Source organism: Triturus cristatus, chromosome 8 (assembly GCF_964204655.1).
Source record: "Triturus cristatus chromosome 8, aTriCri1.1, whole genome shotgun sequence".
NCBI lineage: Eukaryota > Metazoa > Chordata > Amphibia > Caudata > Salamandridae > Triturus > Triturus cristatus.
In genome coordinates, this window is record NC_140591.1 from 1,452,722,335 (window position 1) to 1,452,744,698 (window position 22,364).

At 45.3% G+C, this 22,364-nt stretch overlaps 1 protein-coding gene across 1 annotated transcript in view; it reads left to right on the top strand.

Moving 5' to 3' along the window:
- The window catches only part of INTS4 (integrator complex subunit 4), a 347,032-nt gene that overhangs the window by 213,646 nt on the left and 111,022 nt on the right, over positions 1 to 22,364 (top strand). The window contains exons 16-17 of the mRNA XM_085623249.1: positions 2,573 to 2,666; positions 16,597 to 16,677. Coding sequence (XP_085479375.1) covers positions 2,573 to 2,666; positions 16,597 to 16,677 — 175 coding nt within the window. The remainder of the gene's footprint in view (positions 1 to 2,572; positions 2,667 to 16,596; positions 16,678 to 22,364) is intronic.

Sequence of the window (22,364 nt, forward strand, 5' to 3'; positions counted from 1 at the left end):
GCCCAACTAGATAGGACATCTGGTGGGATTAGGGCTCCTGTCGCCTTGGCGTGCTCAGCCATGTCAAAAATCTTGATGAATGGCCCTGTTATGTCCAACAATTTGTCCTGGCATGCACGCCAGGACCTGTCAATGCCTTCTTCGGGTCCTTAATATATTTAGTTAGGAAGGTTGCCATTTTTGCGTTAATTTCAGGGGTCACGGCCACCTTGCCGTCGACGGACGGGCGAGGGCATTCTGTTCTAATGCGTGAGCGGACCTCCTGGTCTAGGGGTTTCTGCAACCGACTCGCCACATACTTGGACACTTTTTCGCAAGGCACCCACTCCGAAGAGCGGGGATGTAGTAAGTCCTCCGGATCCAGGAGGTCCATCTGGGCATTGACCCGTGGTTCCAAGGCCTGGGGAGGTTCCAGGGGCCGAGAGGGGGAGGGGCGCCAAGAACTTCCATGATCAGAATCCCTGTCAGACCCAACTTGGGAATCATCGGAAGGTTACGGGGAAGCCACTGCCCCCTAAGCCCCTGCAGGTGGGGATCTGGTGGGGAGGGACCTGTTAGCGTAGAGGGGACCTTGGTGTCGAAAAACACCTGCTTCAACCTATCAAACGCATCCCAAGTCCACCCCTTTAGGGTGAGGGCGTTTGCACGTTTTTTCAGGGGGGGTAGCGGAGGCCGGCTCTGGAAGTATAGGGAACGAAGGCCTCGGAGTCTCTTCCCTCACATGGAGGGGTTGAAGGCACCTCTGTGCCAGGTCTATTAACCTCTTCTCCAGAGGGGCCACTGCCTCTGAGACAGCCCTGACAATGGAGGCATCAACGCGTCACAAAAATCATCTGTGAGTGGCAAGTATTGGCTCTCCTCCTCCTCCTCATAGTAGTCATCGAACTCCTCCATCTTCACTAGAATCAGGAGACGCTGAGGACCAGAGGTAGGTGTCAGGAAAGTAGGGTAAGTAACTTGGTGGCTACCCACCAGGTTAGAGGGCTTGAAGAACTGGGACAGAGCCCAAATGAAGTTCCTATAGGGGGATGCTAGCCCCAAAGCAAAGCTCAGGTCTGAAAAGGGGCCTAATGAAAATATGGCAGGTCTCACCCACAAGGCCCTAAATGTGCAGACTAAACACATGCCCCTATATCAACACGGGCAGGCAAAGTGACAACCTGAGCTCCTCTGCGATACACTTAGGCAGAGTGGCCTATAATCCTACCCCTGTGGGGTGTTCAGCTCCAGGTTGGGCCATGCGAACTGGCGCGAGACAGCACAGACGCAGAAAGAGGTGCTCCGCGATAGCCGCAACTAACGTGACCTCCGACCGTGTCTCGCTGAAGAAAAAGTGCCTGTCAGAAAGAAAGGAGGCGCGCCCTCTGGCGGACCTCCGCGCACTCCGTGCCGGCAAACAACAATTGATTGCGGCCGCGTAGGAGCGACAGAGCGTTCCAGCGGCTGCATACAAGGAGCGGAGGCTCCAATTAGAGACCTATGGCACACAAAGAGCAATACAACCTCTAAAAAGCCGAGAAAAACAAATAGAGGTGAAATAAATCCCACGCAGCAAATACTGAGGGAAGTGCACTTAACTGACGCAGGCTACCAGCAGCGAAGAAAGAGGAGGTCCAGCAAGGGTCCTTGGCAGTTATCGTCCCAGGAGGCGCCTGATTGGTTGGTGGACTTTTACATGAACTTGATGGTTTTGTCTCTAGGCTTCATGGGAAATGAAGTCCTTTTGATAATTTACTGTTTGTTTTGAAGGGCTGCTGGTTGAAATAAAGAAGAAGGAACAGCCTAATTCTCGCCTCCGGGTCCTGACATAGAATTGGCTTTTTTTTTTTTACTTTTTTTTATTGTTTTATTTTTTAAAGAAAACTTAAACAACAATTTAGCAGCCAGATTATATAATGTCATGAAAAGGTTGTGTAAAAAAATCTATAGCAGTCCTCAATCAGCCATACTAGTAACATTAGTGTCTCTGCTTAGGTCAGCAACTAATTTGTTGCATACTTCATACCATGCTCTTGATTCTTCTTGAATTTAACATTATTTTTTTCCCTGGTGGTAAAAGTAGTGAAGCTGAGCTGTCTATCATAATTTATAGAATTGGCCATTTTGTGCTTTCCATTTAGTGGGTTTTTCTTTTTAAGACAAGTATCACCAATCAACCAACCACATTGAGAATGATCAATATTATGTATATTATTTATTCAGTATTTTTGACATATTGCATGTATGCAAATGCCAAATTGTAATTGTGTCCAAATTTCAAATGACTGCTGGTTTCTCTTTTCCCCTTTAACTGAACTTTAACTATTGGCATTTCTTCAAATTAAAAATTACCTTGCCTAAATTAACAATAATAGATTGGTTAGTATGATATGCTTTCAGTGTACTCTGAGAAATCCTTGTTGTCAAGCTTATAAAAGAACTCTCAAAAAAGACTTGTTGTTGCCCAAAGGATTTCTTTTAGAAATGTTGTTTTTGTTTGCAAAAGGAATTATTTTAGAATGTTGTTTTTATAAGAACAAATGTTTTTGGACACTGAGAAAATATTTGTATATTCTTTATTTTTCTTTATTAGAGACCTCCAGCGACTTGGTGAGCTTCAGTCAGAGCTGGCAGGAATAGCCGATTTTTCTGCAACCTACCTACGGTGTCAGCTGCTTCTTACCAAGGTTTGATTTTTGAAACATGTGTATTCCAATTTCTCATTTAAAAGTTGCTCTAAATGATCAAGTGCTCATTGTCTTTATGGCCACACGGAATACTCCTTTGGTTGGTCCCTTCTTGTAACATTAGTCTAGGTACACGAGTGTCTGCATATGATCTTTTGTTTTCTACCATTTTATCATAAGTGTAGCACTTTGCAGCCCTTCTTTAAGCGATTGGAATCCATTGTGTTGCTTTGGTCGAACAATGAAACCACACTACCTGTTCTCTAAGAATTCCTAAACGCTGCTTTCTGTAAATAACCCCCTCTCTCTAAGCCTCATTGAAAACACTGCCATTTGTTGCTTGTTTAGTCTCCAGTTGTTAAATGTTCCAGTTCATTATAAATCACTTGCTTGTGGATATAGGTTTATTATTTTCCATTCAAGCTTGAAATCCATGAGTGGAAGAGTTGGTCTGGTTCTCCCATGGTGAGAGAGTGTTGGTGCTGTAGAGTCAGTGGTTCATCCCTCTCTGACTAGTACACCTAAATGGTCTTGAAGAGGCATTCCTAATCTGTCTCGCCACTACAAGGACATTGTTAATTATTGAATCTAGAATAACAGGCAGCATGGATCTGGCTAGCAACTTGGTAGCCCTCAAAGCAAGGACATGCCCCCCAGGTCACTCCGATATGCAGTTTAAATACTCTGTGCCATCAGTCTTCACCGACATGGCTGGCTGCCTCTCACCTCCTAGTGAGAACGATTGACTTGAAAGGGCACACAGCACATGCTTGAATACGGTCCACCCGTTTCTATCTAACTCCAGTGGATGTCATACTGTCAAGGACAGCAGAGAGCCTGCTGTTCCTTCTAATTTTTGTTCCACGAATGCCCCCTCCAAACCTATCCTGAACCTCAAGACTGCAAACATACCTATTGCCACTACAATGCATCTTGTTGTTTTTCACTCTTCGCCTACTGCCCTCTGGACTTCCCATATTAGTTCAGCTGGTGTGGACTTTATGAGATCTTCTAATAGTATTCTATTGCCCACCGTGCCTCAAATCTCGCACTCTAGCCTATCTGGCAAGCCTCCCACAAAGTTCGAGCCCAGCAGGTTATCACTAATCTCCTGGAATGTTGCTGGACTAAGGTCCAAGACAGCATTGCCCGACTGGAATACCATTGTGGGTGATTATGACCTATGTTTATTCCAGGAGACGTGGTCTCTGGAACCAATCCACAGGCCTGTGTATCTCAGTTTTCTATTCCAGCAATTCCCAGCCAAAGGGGCAGTCCTTCTGGTGGCCTATTCACATAGCTCAAAGCTTCTCTTAATTGCCAAATATGACAACTTTCCACTGAATCACCTGGCATATTTGCCATTGAGCTCAGTAGCAAGTCCAAGCCTAGGGTTATTTATTTTTTTTTTTTTAATTTATTTTCATTTTTCTTATTAATACAGTCAAAATTTAACATATTTCGTTCCATAGACACACAGTTGAAGTACATTCCATCAGTGATTATCGTTACATTCCTTCGTATCATTTTAGCTTGAAAAACTGCAACATATAGTGACATTACATACTTTGATTCTATACCTCCTCGTCCGATTCGGTCCCCGAACCCCCCCCCCAGCTGTTCCCCAGGAGGTTCACAGATGTATCCCCTAAATGCATTCCATGCCCCCCATACTTTATTCCATTTACGCGGACACCCACGATTAACGTATACTGTTTTTTCACCCAACATAGCTACATCCAAGTCTGTACACCAGGCTGTGATCGTCGGCAACTCCTCCGCACCTCATCTCTGCGCGATGTTCCGACTAGCCAACATTATTTCTAGTGTAACCCATTCCTGTGTCTGACGCGTGAGATCATTCAGACTCCAAACATTTAACAGGCAACATCTGGGCTCTGGCAGAATTGATTCCCCCACCACCTGAGATAGTGTCCTCATAACTCTAATCCAGTAGTCTGCTATCTTGGGACATTCCCATATTGTGTGGAAAAAGGTCCATTTGTCTCCACATCGTCTCAGACAAAACGGATGGGGAGCTTTCCCTATTTTACCGAGGGTGACTCTAGTATAGTAAGTGCTGTGGAGAATTTTGAGTTGTACCAATCTAAGTTTAGATGATATGCCCACCTGCCGTGGGGATGCCGTTGCGTCTTGCCAGTCGGTATCTAGTTCCCCAACGTCTCGAGCCCATTTCCCCCTAAGTGCTGTGGTGGGATCTGGCAAGTTGTTAATTAGTTTACGGTAGGTAAAAGAAGTGGCCCGCTTTTGCATATGGTCTGTAAGTAGTCTATCTTCTAAGGGGGTGGCTTCTGGGACCTCTGTGCCCGTCCCAAGGGCGGTTCGTAGCGCGTGTTTTACCTGTAAGTAGCGGAATATTTCCGAGGATGCCAGGTCATATTGTTCCTGGAGACATTCAAATGTAATTATATCCCCTTTGCGCCACATGTCACCCACCGTTTAGATGCCAATTGCGTCCCATTGCGCAAAACCTTTACTGTTCTTGAGCCGTCCCAACTGTTTGGTATCCCACAGTGGAGTGAGTTGGGTTATAACACCCCGCCAGCCTAATTTTGCTTGTGCCTTGTGCCATAAAGTGATTGTGTGTTTTGTAGGTCCAAGTAATGAGGTGGGTCGTTTCTTGTTGTACAGCGCTGACATTATACCCTCCGCCCTCAATTCGTGTCTGTCGGCTTTAAAGGCAGGATCCGTTTGCGGGGCGAAGGGTTATTATTTTTAATGTTTACGTGAGAGGGACCAGAGGGGCAATATCACACACTATTAAATCAATGGAAAACTTTCTTGACTAGTGTTCCGCCATCCAGCATCTTATACTGGCAGGCGACTTTAATTCCACATTTGAGCCCCTCGATATTGATGATACACAGCTAACACAAAATGAATGCAAAGTTTGGGCCATCTCCCCATTGGCTGTTTGTGAGAAAGTGCCATGTTTCTTGCATGGTATGCCCCCACTTTTTGCTGAATTGCTGATGTACTTTGACTGAGTGTGCCCTGGGCTCCTGCCAATCAGGTACCCAGGGCTTGTGTACCTTCCCTAAAACTGCATGAAGCCTAAACCCAATTGGCATCTCTGGCCACATGTCAGCCCCTGGTAAATGGTACCCTAAGTACCCAGGGCCCTGTGACCAGAGAAGGCCCCTAAGGGCTGCAGCACTTATTGTGCCACCCTTAGAGGCCCTGTACCCTGGTGCAGAACAAAACAGAACAAAACAGAGAGTCGACATGGCACACATCCCTGTGTGCCATGCCCACAAAACACACTGCCCTGGCATACCTCAGTCACCCCTCTAGCTGGGTGCCCTATGCCAGTGGTGTGGGTACAGGTGCATGAGCCCTGTGCCCCTACAGTACCCAGGTCCATTCCTGGGCACTGTAAGTGCAGTGCTGCCATTTAGAGTATATGGTGCTGGGAGGTCGTCATTACGAACTCCACAGCACCATGATGGCTGCACTGAAGACTGAGAAGTTTGATATCAAACTTCTCAGCACATTAAAGCAACACTCTGATGCTAGAGTGGGGTTTAATGTAAAATGCACGACAGAGGGCATCTTAGAGATGCCCCCTGAACCTAACCAGCATCCTGACTGAGAGGCTGCCTACGCTGCCACACAGCAGACATATTGCTGGACCCCTGGGTAGAGAGCCATCCGCTCTCGTCAGTCTGCAACAATACACGTCCTGGGTGAGGTGCTAGGTCTCCTCCCCCAGGATGGGCAGGGGGAAGCTTCAAAGGCATGCCGCCTTTGTGAGCCTCCCCAGACCACTTGCTGTACTCAGCAACTGGTCCCCACCGGTTCTAGCCCCCACTCTGGCATGAAGACTGGCGGGAAACCCCAAGTTAGGAAAGGGGGTGTGCCAGTCTCTGCCAACCCCACCCCTCAGGTGGGGGAGGCGAGGTGAAGCACATCTCCAGGCTCTCGCCATCTTGAAGATGGGGAGCCTTGCCCAATCAGGACTAGGCTCCTGCCCCCCTCCCACTGGAAAGTGGCAGGATAGGGGGTGTACCCACCCCAGGGAAGGGACCCATTGGTCCCTGCCCTTTACCTACCTGTAATGCCCTAAATTTAGTATTTAGGGGCACCCTGCACCTTCCTTCCTCAGATCCCGAATCCGAAACAAGAACAAGAAGAAAGAAGACCTGCCTTGCAGCTGCTAACAAGAGGACGACACCAACTGACTTGGCCCCAGCCCTACAGGCCTGTCGACCCTCGAACCTGCTCCTGCTGAAACCCGGCGTCTCCAGTGGTCGGCAACCTCAAAAACCCCAGAGGACCTGACTGCCTTGCTCATCTACAAAGACTTGGACTCCCACGAGCAGTGGTTCTGCTCAAAGCAAGTAACAGACCCCTGGTGCCAACCAGGAACCGCGACTCCTGCACACTCGGCACCAAGCCCGGCCTGTGCCTGAGTGGACAAAGATCCCGAGGACGTCCCCCCGGCGACTGTGACCAAGAATCCAGCACCCAAGGACCCACCTCGACGCTCCTGATGACGCTTGCAGCCTCAGAACCAGTGAGCCCTCCAACCACGACCAGCAGAGGGTAAGATTTCCCGACGCGAAAAGACACCCCGGCGCCCTGCGGCCCCCTGTGCCCAGCTCCTGGGTACTTACCTAACCTACAGCATCCCAACTTACCTCTCGAAGAGGTGGTCGCACCTGAAGAATCTTCGTCCCCGAGCTTGCAGCTTTTGTTCGTCTTGTAGCTTCTCCATTGAAATCCATTGAGCACCCGACGGCTCAAAAGCACCCTGCACCCAGCCGCCCGAGTGCCCCTGGGAGTGCAATATCTATTCTAATCTACTTCCCCACTTGCCCTGAGTAAGTGACCAGGAGCCCAGCTCCCACAGCCGCGTGGCCTGCCTGCTAGCAGCCACCAACCAAAGCCCCCCTGCCCGCCATAGGCTAACATTGGACCTAACAATTTCTGCACCCGGCTGCCCCTGTGCCGCTGAGGGTTTAACAACTGTACCTACCTGACCCTGGGAGAACCCTGAGTCTATGCCCAGAACCTTACCTCTGCCAGTCGAGTACTTACCTGAAAGCCGATAACTCACTTTTTCTCCTTAGGGTAATATTGCCTGGTTTCACTTGGAAATTCTTCTAAGTGTCGAGTTTTGAAACTTTAAAATATTCACAAAAAATCAGCCGAACAACGAAAACGAAATTACTAACCTGTTATCAGGAGAGATCCAAGTGCTGGATCTTGGTGCCCAGCACTGACCCTGAAAAGTAATTACAACCGTACTCACCGATAACTTGATTTTCCTCCATAGGATAACATTGCCTGGTTTTTGCCAGAAATTCTTCGAAGTGTCGATTTTTGAAACTTACAAATATTCCTTAAAAATCGCCTGTGTAACAAAAACTATTTCTTTCAACTGTTTACAGGAAATGCACCAGGGTTGAATCCAGGATCCAACCCTGAGTAAGAAAATCATACGCAAAATAACTGAAATTGCATTTACTTAAAAAGTTCCATTGAGCTCCATGCTATAATTGTGTTTGAATTGTGTTGCCTATTGCAACAACTGTAACTATTGCAGTCAAAAGTCTATTGCCTATTGAAAGTATTTAACGAAAGCATCTCATTCTGAGAAAGTATATTTTGATACCTACTTGTGTTCTAAAATAAAACAACTATATATTTATATATACAAACCATTGGCCTAGAGTTCAGTTCTTGAGTGTGTGAGACCATTTGCTGACTGAGTGTGTACAATAAATACTTTACACTGTCCTCTGATACTGCCTTACTACTCGACCAAGCTACCACTTTAGAGAGTAAGGTTATATTTAACTTTAGCCTCTGCAAAACCTCTGGGGACTGTGGACTCAGTGCACACTGAACCTTACTTTGGTGCAGTATATACAGAGCCACTTTCTTACACTGTTCCACCTATTCACAAATAGACACAAATTGCTCTCCAACTAAAGGCTCTAACTATTGAATACAGGTCAGGGATGCCAACAGCTTCACAATCTCTGACCATGAAAAGGCTCATATGTTTAATAGACCTTACATCAGCAGAATAGATTAGATCTTAATTGACCTTATGCTATAGCTGCTTGTTATTGACTTGTGTGTTTGAGAGGATCGAAAGCAACCACAACCCTCTTTCCTTGACCATGCGGGCATTTTACTTGACAGTATATCCCGTCTCTGGTCAGTCTCCTACACGGGATACCAGACTGACCTCCGATGGCCGCCACTTAAAGTGGAGTTAAGTGGTAGATCACCCCGATATCCTTTCGATTCTCACTGCAGACCTCAAGGATGTCATGGCAGAGCTGAAGGTGGAACACTCTGCTGCCCAAGATCAAGTGGTTCTCATTCACATATCTTTTTTCAACATATATAAGGGCATTTCATAGTCCCGGCCAACTGCAAAACATGAGGCGCCCCTAAGACCAATACTTGGTTTGATGCAGAATGTCGTAAGCTTCAGCGCTCTCTAGTTAGTGCCATCAAAACCAGAGATATGTATAGCATTCCTTTGGCAAGGAAAGCCTACAAAATAGCAATGTTTCTTTCTAAAAAGAGTTGGGACGAGCAGAGATGAAACCCCCTTAATGATGCCTGTGCTGACAGAGATTTTACTCTATTCTGACAGTTAGTCTCCCGTAATGGAGCCACAGTCGCACTGGAACCCGAAAATAATGTTGCCTCCTCTCTCTGGGCTGATCACTTTGGAAATCTATATTCAGATCCCTCTCCATGTATTCCTATCGAATCCATCTCGACCTTGCCCTGCTCACCCCCCTCTAAGACCCTGTTTGACATCTTGCATGTAGGCCCGAATGGCATCCTAGCCTATGTCTTTTTAACTGATATGAAGGCTTGGTCCCGTTACATTCCAACCATCGGTAATGCCATCGCTGCTGGGGCTTCCACCCCGAGTCGTGGAAATGTGCCACTGTAATACCCATTAATAAGAAAGGTGACAGGTCGGCCCCAAACAACTACAGACCCATAAGTTTAATTGATTGCATCCAGAAAGTCTTATGCTGCTGCGTGCTTGCCAAAATTCAGGACTGGGTGTTTGAGATGGACATCCTTACTGCCCATCAGGCAGGCTTTCGCTCGAAAGTCTCCACCATCAATCAGGCTTTCCGTTTTCTTCTGATCTATTGGTGCACCATTATCATCGGCAAAGACAACCTCTACGTTGCTTTTGTCGATTTAAGATCCCCGTTTGATCGTGTCCAACGCTCCAGAACCTCATTGACATGAAAATGCCATTGAATATATTGTCGCTGGTAATTCGCCTCCTTGAGGGCAATTTTGCATGCCTCCGATCAGGACGAGCTGACTGACAAAAGTCAGGTTCTTAAAGGTGTAAGGCAGGGTTATGTACTGGTCCCCTCACTTTTTTCTGTATAATAATGACATGGCATCATTCGTATCTCAGGTTGTAGCAGAAGCACCCTCACTGGCCCTTATTAAAACCCCAATACTCCTATTTGCTGACGGCACGCTTTTGGTCTCTAAGACCCCGAGTGGGCTACAGAAACTCCTGGTCTCGCTAGGGTTCTTGAGATCAGCACTACTGAACCCCCATAAATCAAAGAAGGTCATAGTACTGGGGGGGGGCTCTTGAGATGGTGTACTGTTTCACATAGTTGGGTATCACCTTTAGTAGACGCTTGTCCTGGAAACCCCATGTCACTAAAGCTGCTTTAAAACTCAAGCAAATTACCAGGGCAATCCTCAAAGAATATATTGGCCTCTCACACCAAACCCATTCTGCCTGCATTCGACCTCTATGAGGGCAAGGCTCTGGGCTCAGCTCTTTAAGGAACAGAGTTGTGGGGCTTTTCCAGCATGGAAACCCTGACCAGTACTGAAAACAATTTCCTGTATAATCTTTCATTCCTTTCCCCAAGCACAACCTTGTAGCTGCTTTAATTGGACATGGAGTAAGAAGCCTCGCTGGAGAAGTTAAGTTTCGCCCCTTGTTATGCTGGAAGCGGCTGTGGACAACCGAGGACTTGCCCATTATGCCACAGCCCTCCAGGACGTAATGCAATCAGATCAATTCGCCAAAGTACCTTGGCTCCTGAACATTATTCACTCCATACCCTAGGGCTGTCTCATCTTTGGGACCAGGTCGCTACTACCAGCTTTCTGTCAAAAAACTCATTGAAGATGCTCTATTGGGCAGCTGGAGCAGCCAACGACTCCAGAAGGGCAGATTCCCTCAAATTGGTAAGAGAATTCCTTGATTGTAACCTCCTGAGAAGGTATGAGTTACACTGGGATCAGGTGACTGTCTCTGTTGACAGGAAGCTATATTTTCAATTTAGAGGGTGCACTCTTCCACTGAAAGCTTTTACCCTGAGGTGGTCTGCCAGGGCCACCAACGTATGGTCCTGCCTGTACTCCCTCAGGGGAGAAGGTTGCGCATGTTTTCTTTGCATGCCCAGCTTATGCCCGTCCTCGCAGCATCTGGTTCGCTCCCACCTGTAGACGCTTACACCAGCATAGCCGTTCGGCCACTCTTCTTATTTTGAGATCAGACTGCAGCCCACCTTTTGCCATACTAGTAGCCAAGTTCCTGGGGCTATGTGGCTACTTTGCAGAAAGGTACTCTCCCCCCCCTTATTTCCATGCTGTTACAGTATTCCATCTCCGTTTCTTTTAAATTGTACTGCTACTACTTTTAGTAGCTCATTTTGCAGTAGTTTTATTCTGTATATGCATGTTGACATTTTAAAGTTATTGTCCCACTCTCGCATTTAGCTACATGACAATTGATTGCCTGATGTTGAATTGTACAGTCTTATTTATTTATGTACTGTTTTATTTGTACGTGCACTTTTATGGCCCTGGAGGCCTAAATAAAGTTATATGATGATGATGAGTAACAGGAAAAACACTGACTGGTGCCCTTTGCATCGCCAAGATAATCCATAAGCAACTGGGGATAATCTGTATCTGGATCAATTGGAATGACATGTCCGACAGCAGGAGACTAATGGTCCGAACAAGATAGTAATTGCAAACAAGCACTGGCAAAGTAACTAGGGTTAGCGTATTTTATGGGTGTTACTTTAATAGAGCCTATACTCAGCCAGACTAATGCATTGATTGTATCAGAATTGTACTATTGCCAAGGATGCCAGATAGCCCCATGTCAGGTGTGGCAACTGTAGCCACTGTTAGTTTTTTTATCAACAGTTTGTATACATTTTTGGCGCATGCTATATAGTAAGGTGTTAGCCTCGTTTTTTTTTTGCCAACATCATGTTGCATTATATGATTTGTAGATTGTCTTTTAAAACTCTTAAGTATTGCCTCATAATCCCAGCATGCACAGTTATGTTGACTGGAAGGCCAACGTTGCCTGGGGTTCTCACAAATGGTATTGTGCCATTAGCTTTGGCATACATATTCATTCCTCAAATTATTTTATGACTTTATGTGACTGCATTTAAAGTATGTATCGTTTTACTTGCTGTGTGTTATGGACCTTTGCACAGGTAGGGTTTTAAGGAGCTGCTGCAGGAAAATACCAGTAGAGCCAGCGAGCGGAATATTCCCTTAAATATTACTATCCTATGGAAGACGCAGCTTCCCAAAACCACCCTTTAATTAAGAATCCGTAGGTTGAACTGAGAAGGGCCTTTGGTGCAATCCACAGGAAGATGTACCACTGGGTAGTAAGGTGATGAGGAAAGGCAGGATAGAATAAGTATGGAAGTTGCAAGATCCCGTGGTTGTTTTCAGCTGCCACTTCCCACATGAGCGGTTTGCAGCATGCTTGAACTCCCAGAATCTCGACCTTTGGTGTACTGGGAGCTCATTGGAAACAGTGCCTCCTTCATTATTCATTCAACAAGCAGAGTATGCCACCAAGGTCTGAGTATGCCATCTGTGTTCAGCCGACTCTTGAGGACTTCTACCCGCTCTGAAGGGCCCTGAGATTATGAAAGTCTTTATGCATACACATTTAGTCATGGCGATGCTGCATCTCACCAGGATGGTGCCCAGATCTCCTCATTTCCAGAGACCTGCAGTGGTGCAGTCTGTGAGAAGTTGATGGCTCCCTGTGAGATTTGACTGCAGTAGAAAGCCTCATGGGTGCTCATCATATTGGGCTCTCAGAGTAAGAAGAGGGAGGAATCCACTTAAAGTTGGAACATTGGCACATACTAACCAGCATGAGGCAACTTTTCTAGGTCCCTTTCTAAAACTTGTCTTATTTCCATGAGTGTCAATGTGAGAGAACTTCCTGAAACAATGAGTGATTGGCCTATCCTTTAGCAAAATGGTGAGGAAGAGCTGAAATCTGCCTGTAGAGTGCAAAGATAGTGAGGCTTTAGAAAAAGGAAACTGAGTGGAATAAAGGGGTTAGCAATGTTAGGCCAACTGCTCCTTCTACTCTGTGACAATGCTGCAATCTTATCTCTTGGCAGAATGGGGACCTCACTGTTATCTTTCTCGAAGCTCATCTCAGGCCAGGCTATAGGCCTGCATTCTTAAATATCCAAAACTTGGACAGCTTCCATGTTTCAGTCCTCGACTTTTGCAGAAGCTGAGCTGTCATAAAGGCTAGAGAAGAGAGGATCCGAGGATTCAACTTGGAGGCGAAGTTATGCACGTGCCAAAATATGTGATGCTGGTCATCTAGGGCTTCGCTGTGAGGACTGCCTGCGTTTAGTGCAGCCATTGTGGAGTCTCTATTTGTAGAACATTCATATCTGGCATTCAGAATGATGTATTGTATTGTACCTGTTATATAGCGCTTCAAACTACTGACCAGGTCACAGTGCTCCCTGATTTACATAGTGGCCCTAGCTCCCTTACCCAATGCATAATCGATAGGGTGTTTTCTGTATTTTTGCCTATGTGATAATTGTTAAGTGAGGTTCAGGGACTTCCTTCAAACATGTTGTAGTGAACTTTGCTGCATCTAAAGATGAGGTGTTGCAGAGAGTCTGAGAATGTTATATGTATGCGATGTGATTAGCAATGGTATGACGTGCTCAGCCTTGCTAAGTGCCCCAGTTTAATGAGGAACATTCGAAAAAATAGCACCAAGAGGTTTCATAGGGAAATAATGTTATTTTATTGAAAACTTTGAGAAACAGTTATTCATGGGTTCCTGCTGAAACTATTTAAGAGAAAGGACTTTCCTGCCAAAATCAGTTGATTATGTAGATAAATTAGTCCTAAAATAATACGTGTATGCTTTCCTCAGATTGCAATTGTGGAGTTTTTGAAGAATCGCATAAACTTAACAACAGATGCAGCAATTTGTAGGCTAGTCGGTACTGTGACAGAAGCGAATTCTCATATTATATGCATTTGTAAGCATCATGAAATGAAAGAGAAGTGGTTCGCGGCCTCCCTGCGCACACAGGTGGCGACGGACCTGTCTCCCTTGCGGGGTAAATGGGAGGCGGATTTGGATCGCCCCATGGCCGACAAGGAATGGAGGGATGCACTACGGGGACCCACGCGGGTTCCCAGGAACTTGCGGTTTCGCCAAATTCAGTACTTTATACTACACAGAGCATATCTCACCCCCGACTCTATCAACCGCTATTTCCATCGTGCGGACGCGGACTGTCCACGCTGCAAGGCTCTGGATGTTGGACTGGTGCACATATTATGGAGTTGTCCAGCACTAGACTCGTATTGGCGGACGGTGCATGGATTGTTAAGTAAGTGTGCCGGCCCGCTGGCGCTGCGGGAATGGCCGGCCTGTTTGTTACACTTGTTCCGTAGAACTTCCCCCACGAAGGTTGCCTGTCGCTTCCTCGACCTGGGTCTGATTGTGGCGAAGCGGTTAATTACTAAGCGCTGGAAGGCGGCTGAACCCCCCCGGGCGCAGGCGTGGCGGAGTTCCCTGCTGGTGTGGGCGGGGGCGGAGGGTACGGCCCTTTTGCGGGAAGAAACGTTGGGCCTTAGACGCACGCCTATAGCGAACCAGTGGGACGTACACTTGCAGGCCCTGATGCAGCTGTATGGGGATGCCCTGGGACTCTGTGGGGCAAGTACTGCGGAGGCACTCCCTGAGGGAGAGGGGAACGGAGGTGAGCCCGGAGGATCTAATCTGGGGTCTGGTGTGGAGGTCCTAGTCGAGCCGGGCAGATGTGCGGACATTGACAATTGCCTTTACTAGAACTGTGTGTAACGAGAGGTGGGGACCGGGTGGGGAGGGGTGGACTGGGGGAGGTACCTTGGGGGTCACGTGGTTGAAGACCGAACCTGCTGCTGCTGTTATGCTGGGGCTTCTGTTGTTTTTGCCTCTTTCTTATTGTTGTTCTATGGATCTGTTTAAACGTGGGCGGTGGTCCTGAGACCTATCAGTTCATCTTGCTTCGCACATGGGGGTGGCGTTTGATCCTGTGGTTTGCTGTATCCACAATTGGCGGGGACTCCTCCGAGTAACTGACTCATGGCCTGTGTGATGTTCCATTTATGACATGTGTTATGTCTATATTAACGAAATGCCAATAAACAGATTTCATAATAATGAAATGAAAGAGAAGGTTTCGACCGGTATTCTCGGACTTATCCTCGCGCTGTGTATTTATTTTTTAACTCTACTTTGCTGCGAGTCTTGTCTGGGGATGAATGACTTTGAGGGAGTTGGGAAAAGGTTAAAGGAGAAACGTTAAACCCTATATAAAAGGGAATTTATAGGATAGCTCACTACGTTACAGATGTCTAACAGGATTTTATTACATTTCCACCTAACTGTTTGCATCTAGGTTTGAATAATATACTTTTGGTTACCTAGCTGTTCTTTTAGGTTCCACATCTTGCTTGTGGCGGTAAAATTGGATGATGTATGGCAATTTTCAAATGGTTTTTATTATTTGTGCAATAAACAAATTTGAATTGCCTTAGATGTACTTTTTTGCCGAATTCCATTTCTCCTTCACAGCTAAGACTAGAGTTTGTTTTGGTTAGCCAGGTATTAATTTTGGATGCACAATTTATTAATCATGGACATCGATAGGTGCCAGAAAGGAAATGTTGAAATCTCGATTGTGGGCAGAAACAACCGTAACCTTCTGGGACAAACTTGCCTTTGGACAAATAAAATAAATTATAAAGCAAGGAGGTATCAGGCATATTATGGAAATAATCTATAGCTTAAACCTATTTTAAAGCACTTTTTTTTTTCTTTTCTGGAAATAGAAACGGGCATATTTTGAAGGTGTCACAGCAGCCTGCTATTTGAATATGCCAAACAAAGTTTCCATATGAATTTCTTGAGGTTTTATTTATTTGTAACCCTAATTCCCAGTGTTGCAGTAGGATGGCAGAGGAATACTACATTTTCTTGTCGATTTTCCAGACTTTACTGTGATGAACGTGAATTTATAGCACATTTATTTTGCCCTTTCCAGAGTGGTTACTCGGCTCTAAAATCCTGCTCAAGCCAGTATTCTGCAAACTAAGTGTCACTTATATAAAACATGTCATACGTCTATGTGTAGCAGGAAAGGACTGACTGGAAGTTTATAGGGCGCTTAACCACATTTATAGTTAGAATACTGCCTAAATTAGTGAATGCTTCACTGGTTCTTCGCTTGGTGTCATGCGATGCAATCCAGAGCTGTGCTTTGAATGTTTTATAATGATTCATTTAGTTCTAATTTATATCGTTACTTTATTTCAGATTATGTAATATAGAGCAAGCCCTTGAATAATGAACTGCAGCTATGTCATGATTTCTATTGGTACTTATTTCTAAATGTGACATTAACTAACTAGGTTTCTGTATATAGAGTAGGAAGTGACTTGATAAATTTTTATAGGTTATTGCGAACTTGATTGACATCCCAGACAATAGCTGCTAAGTGCTTGGCTGTGTATTGTGTGGCTCTTCACCCTGTGAAATGCAAGACTGTAATGCTCTCTTCAACCATTTTCTTTTGCTTTGCAGGCATTGCAAGAAAACCTATGGAATATGGCTGCTCCTCTTTATTTAAAGCAGAATGCACTTGCTTCTTCAGCGGCAAAGCAGGTACATCGCAAAGTGGTCTCTCTTAATTTCAGATATTTTGTCATTCTTCTTTCCTGGTATTGGTTCCTTAGTTGGGGATTTAATCTGTTTGAGTGCATGCCTTATCTTGATATCAGTAACATTAAACAGTAACATCTCCCAAACAAAAATGAATGATTTGGCCTTTAAGTGGTGGAAGTGTGGGAACAATGGAGTGCAATTGCTGCTGGGACACTTTGAGCAAGTGGTTTTTGTCATGCACTTTGATGTTCAGGGTGGTGTGTGGAAGAGCTTATTTATGTCATAGCATCATTTTTACTGTGCGTTCAGAGGCCTTAAATAAATACCCTTGTTCATGAGCTTTTTCTTCAGCATTATAGCCAATGCATTTTTCATGTTTTATTGTCAACAACTGAAAATGTATTGATTCACTGCACACCACAGTTATTCAATGAGTCCTCAAAATACATTTGTAGGGTGCAAAAAGGTACCACCCTCTGATCCAAGGTATGAATCAATATACAAAGATTGCACTTTGTCTTCCTGGTGTTGTCTTCCTTTGTACTCCTGGTGTGGCCCAGTGGGTTACATCATTTCAGATCTCCTTTTAACAAAATAAATCTCAATTGCCCTTGAACTCAGAAATCATTGTTTTTTTTATTCTTCTATTTATTCCTTCACATTCAGTTGTTTCTCTTGAATTTTCACAATCAAATGCCATATTCTTCGATACCAAGTTCATACAATAAGGTTATATTATTCCTCAATGCATCATCCGGAGTTAATTTTCTACGGAAAAAAGAGAATAATACGAATTTAATATCCCTACTCCTAGGAAACCCCAAAAGGTGTGTTGACTCTCCAACATATATGCATTTATTTCTTACCCGTACTCCTCTGGTTGTTGCAACTCGCAATAAGTCCTATATCAAATCCTCTCTTGTATCCAAAGGTCAATATCTCAAAGCAGGGCCTTCACCCGCTGCGTATTCAATGTATAAATAAATGTTCAAACTCTCAAATTAGTAAATTCACTCGACAGAACCTGCGAAAATACATTTCATAGTGGTACATGAATTGTTGTGAATGACGTAGGTCGTATCAATTAATGGATGTTAAAACATGGCCATGTACTCAAAAGTGCACCCATCACCAATAATTAAAATTGTGTGTGATGTTAATCATTCTCAAAGAAGATACTGTGCGCTGTTACTAAAGGACATTTGCATGCAATAAAAAGTGCACCCTTCACCAGTGGTTAAACTCGTGTCTAATATAAATAAAACCCATATCCAAAGAATACCGTACATGGTTATTAAATAGCCTTTTCCCCTCGTTAGATGGTTATCTCGATGATGAAATACTCCCAGATGGAAATCCTACATGGTGAATGCCAGGTACATGACGTAATAAAACCCATTAAGATGTAACCCATTGGGACGCACCAGGAGTGCAAAGGGAGCCATGATGCCAGGAAGGCAAAGTGCAATCATTGGTTATTGTCGTCAACAACATAACAGGAAATGATGCCGACTTCTGATGGCTCCAACACAAAGCCTAGATACACATCCTCCAGCTGCTCGAGGCAACGTTTGCCAAGCCCAAATTTCACACCACTGTCATTGAACAGATTTATTGACTGCACCTACAGGAAAAGTGAAATATGGGAACTGAACCATAAAGGGCAGTTATAACCCATCAATATGGCGTATGCTCCTGGTTCACCACAGCTACTGTCCTTTGAGCCTCAGTCATGGAATACCATGGTTTCTCAACGGATTTGATTGGTGCCAGTTTGGCGGGTGGAACATAGTATACTTCTTAATGTTGCCAGCTGACTTTAATGATGTCTATCGACTAACTGCCTCAGCTCTGGTAAAAACATAGAACCTTTTACCTCTCAGCAACTTTAAATGACAATAATCACCAGAGATGCTAAAATGCCAAATCTCAATAAATCCTTGTAAATCGAGTTTCCTCTTGGCTTGAGTGTCTGTGCTGAAATCCAATAGAGGCAGCATATGCCTGGTGTCTATTTCCAAGTTGTGTTTTAACTTCACAGCTTTTTTCAAAACAGGCTCATAATTTTCAGGATCCCGAATAATCCTGCCTCCAACAATGCAGCTGGATCGAAGGCCCTGCAACAGAGCTTTCAAGCATTTTGCACTAAAGTGAGGCCCAAATTATCCAGAAAAGATTTTTTTATTTTATTTATTTTAAAAGTTTTATATAGCGTTGGCTAGACCCGGAGGTATCAGAGTGCTTTACAAGAGGATTAGCGAGTTACATGTTTTGGTATCCGCTCAGGGGGCATCGTCAAAGGACCATCGAACGTTCCATCAAAGTTCCTCCGGGTGAGGGCTCTGTTGATCCGGCTCCGTGGTGTGTACAATGTTCAAGGTTTCAGAGGATCAGCGAGTTAGAGTTACATCAATTAAATCAAAGAATCACGAAGGGAGGAGGACGGGGAGGGAAGGAAACACAACAGGAAAACGAGGAATACAATGTCAGATGATCGGCTGGGTAGGTGACGGCCGAGGGGGTGAAACCAGGGCCAGACTCCTCTATAGCTGCATATCACAGCTCCACCGGGCATCACCCAGGGTTGCTCGTGCACCGAGGTAAGTACAAACAGTTTTGGTATCTGGCCAGGGGGCATCGTCAAAAGTCCATCGAAGAAGATAGTGGCTATGTCCTCTTCAAATGGAAAGGGCTAGCTCCGGACTCAGTCATTCGCCACCCTCCTTAACTCTTCTAGTACCTTGAGTCTGCTTTCCATCAGTAGAGTGACTCCAGGATAAGGAGTAGTGCACAGACGCTATTTGAACTACACACCACTTCATTCTTTGCCTCTTAGATGCAAAAAAATAGCATGGCTCTGTCTGCTTATACCAACCTTTATTCTCCACTCTGTCCGCTTATGCCAACCTTCATTCTACACTCTGTCCAGTTTCTTCACTAGGACATTTAGTGCTGCCATCTTCTCAAACCTCTACCATAGTCTTTTACACCTCCCTTCCTCCATCAGTTCTTTGGCTAGAAGAAATTCTGTTTCTCCTTTCTGGGTTCCTGCTAGCCCTCCTTTGTTTCCGGCAAATTATAGATGGTTGCCTTCTTGTGGCCATGTCCAGATCAGAAACTACAATAGATGCTTCAGCCATTCAGAGTACAGTTCCTGCGCTTCTCCTCTGTTACTGGGGCTGATCTAGATCCTGTGCAGTTAGGCTCACATTTGCTGTCCTTTCTGATATTTCTCTGAATCACAGTTTTAGTGACAACAGAACATCAGCATACAGAGTCCGGCGGCTCTCTGCTCTGATTTGCGATACGAGAGGCCCTGGAGCTTCTTTTGCACTTTTCTCACTATCTTAGAAGTGCTGTCATCTGCAATTGGAATGATTTTCCGCTGTCTTGGATGCAGCAGCAAGCAGACCACCAATCTTTAGGATAGTACATACCACCCCGCTGGTAGCTACCCCTTCATCATTGTCCTTATGGTAATCCCAGGAGATACACAGTTACCCCATCTGACATGATCAGTAACTGAACTTGCCTGGCACAGCCCAATGCCTGTATGAGAATGATTCTCTATGGGTCTTCCCTAGCAAGTGGGCGTGGCACTTAATCCTGTTTGTTACCATACTCATTACTGGGGATGTATCATTGGACTTATCTCACTCATTGACCATCAGGTTGCTCATATGTACCGTGTGCTATGTTTATATCAACAAAATGCCAATAAACAGATTTCATAATAATGAGAATGATTCTCTATGAACAGATGCATTTTTGAATAAGTGTATTTTTTTAATGTAGATGTCCTATTTATTACTCACAGTAACATGGATTTTGCAGTCTGCACTCATTCATTTGGAAAGGGACAAAGGGAACGAACCAAAAGAAGATATGGCTGATGCAAAGAGAAAGCATTAAAACAGCCATTCTTTTGAAACATCTATTCACTTTTATGTGCACAAAACTGGTTACTTTAAAAATGGTGTCTGTAAGCAAATAGCTTACAGTTTCTTTAGGGTATGCTCTTCAAGCATTAAGATTGAATGTTGCAGATGTTTTGACTTTTAAAATTCATATTTTAAAATCTAGGAGCTATGTAGCAAAAGGTGGACACAGGAATCTGGTCAAAATTTACCAGGGGTGGTCCACAGAACTTGAGACAATATGCCAGACGTGACCAGCATTTCTGAGAAAATATGGAAGAGATGGCTGCCACACCTGGATTTAATACTTCAGAAGTAACGCTTTCAATTGGTCATGCCATTAGATCTGTTAAGAGAGTGACTTTCGGTGTCACAGCTTACATCTACTGTGCAGTATGCGAGTGATCCGTCTACTTCACCTTGTTGACATTTGCTGCATTCTGTTTCATGCGTTGCCAGAGGTGGCAGGGTCTGCACCTGTTGCCGGCTAAGTGAGGTGGCAGGAACAAGTTCCATTTTTAACTCCTTTCCAGGCATAAGTAGGGCCCATACCCAATACTTTGTTCTTCAGGCCCAGTATGAAGTCATTTGGGGGGAGAAAGTGCACTGCTGGTGACAGTTCCACTTGAGCTACTCCGCTCACACAAACAGAGGGGAATGTTAGTAGCAGGCAGAATCCTGCTAATAATGATAACCCTCTAGCAATGCTTCGAACTCCTTCACCATTTGGCTGAACCTACAGTTTTGTAAAGTTGAAGAGCTGTTGAAGTATTCATTAGGGATGTGGTTGTTCTACTATTTAAAGATTGTTAAAGGTGCAAGATTAGATACTAGTGGGAGCACGTGATGGCCAGAGATAAAGGAAATCTTGGGAACTGGATATAGACTAGCGAAAACATTAAAGGAGCAGCCGAACCATAAATAGTTTTGTAGAAACAGGTGTGTGGGTCCAAGATGTGATGAGGAATGAGCAGGAAGCCGTGCAGCTGTAGAGGGGATTAAACAAACAGGAGAATGCATAGAGCAAATGTGCAGTTGAAAAGAGAACGTGAATTGTGAATACGTTTTGTTTACAAAGCTTTAGGTGCAAGAAAAGAGGCAAATTTGGAATAAAGGACAATCAATCAATCATTTGTAAAGCGCACTACATACCCGCGAGGGTCTCAAGGCGCTGGGGGGGGGGGGGGGGGCGCTACTGATCGAACAGTCAGGTCTTGAGTATCCTCCTGAAGGTCATCAGGTCTTGGGTCTGTCGTAGGCTCAGTGGGAGGGTGTTCCATGTCTTGGCGGCGAGGTGGGAGAAGGATCTCCAGCCGGTGGTTGTTCTTCGGATGCGCGGGACGGTTGCGAGTGAGAGGTCGGCGGAGCGGAGCTGGCGGTTGGGGATGTAGAAGGAGAGCCGTCTGTTGAGGTAGGCTGGGCCGGTCTTGTGGAGTGCTTTGTGTGCGTGGATGAGGAGCTTGAAGGATATCCTCTTGTTGACATGGAGCGAGTGCAGGTTTCTCAAGGTGGGGGGTGATGTGGCCATGTCGTGGTACGTCGAGGATCAGTCGCGCCGAGGCGTTTTGGATGCGTTGTAGTCGTTTGATGAGCTTGGTCGGGGCTCCCGCGTAGAGGGCGTTTCCGTAGTCGAGTCTGCTGCTGACGAGGGCCTGGGTGACTGTCTTTCTTGTATCTGTCAGGATCCATCTGTAGATCTTGCGGAGCATGCGGAGGGTGTTGAAGCAGGAGAAGACGGCGTTGACTTGCTTGGTCATTGAGAGCGTTGAG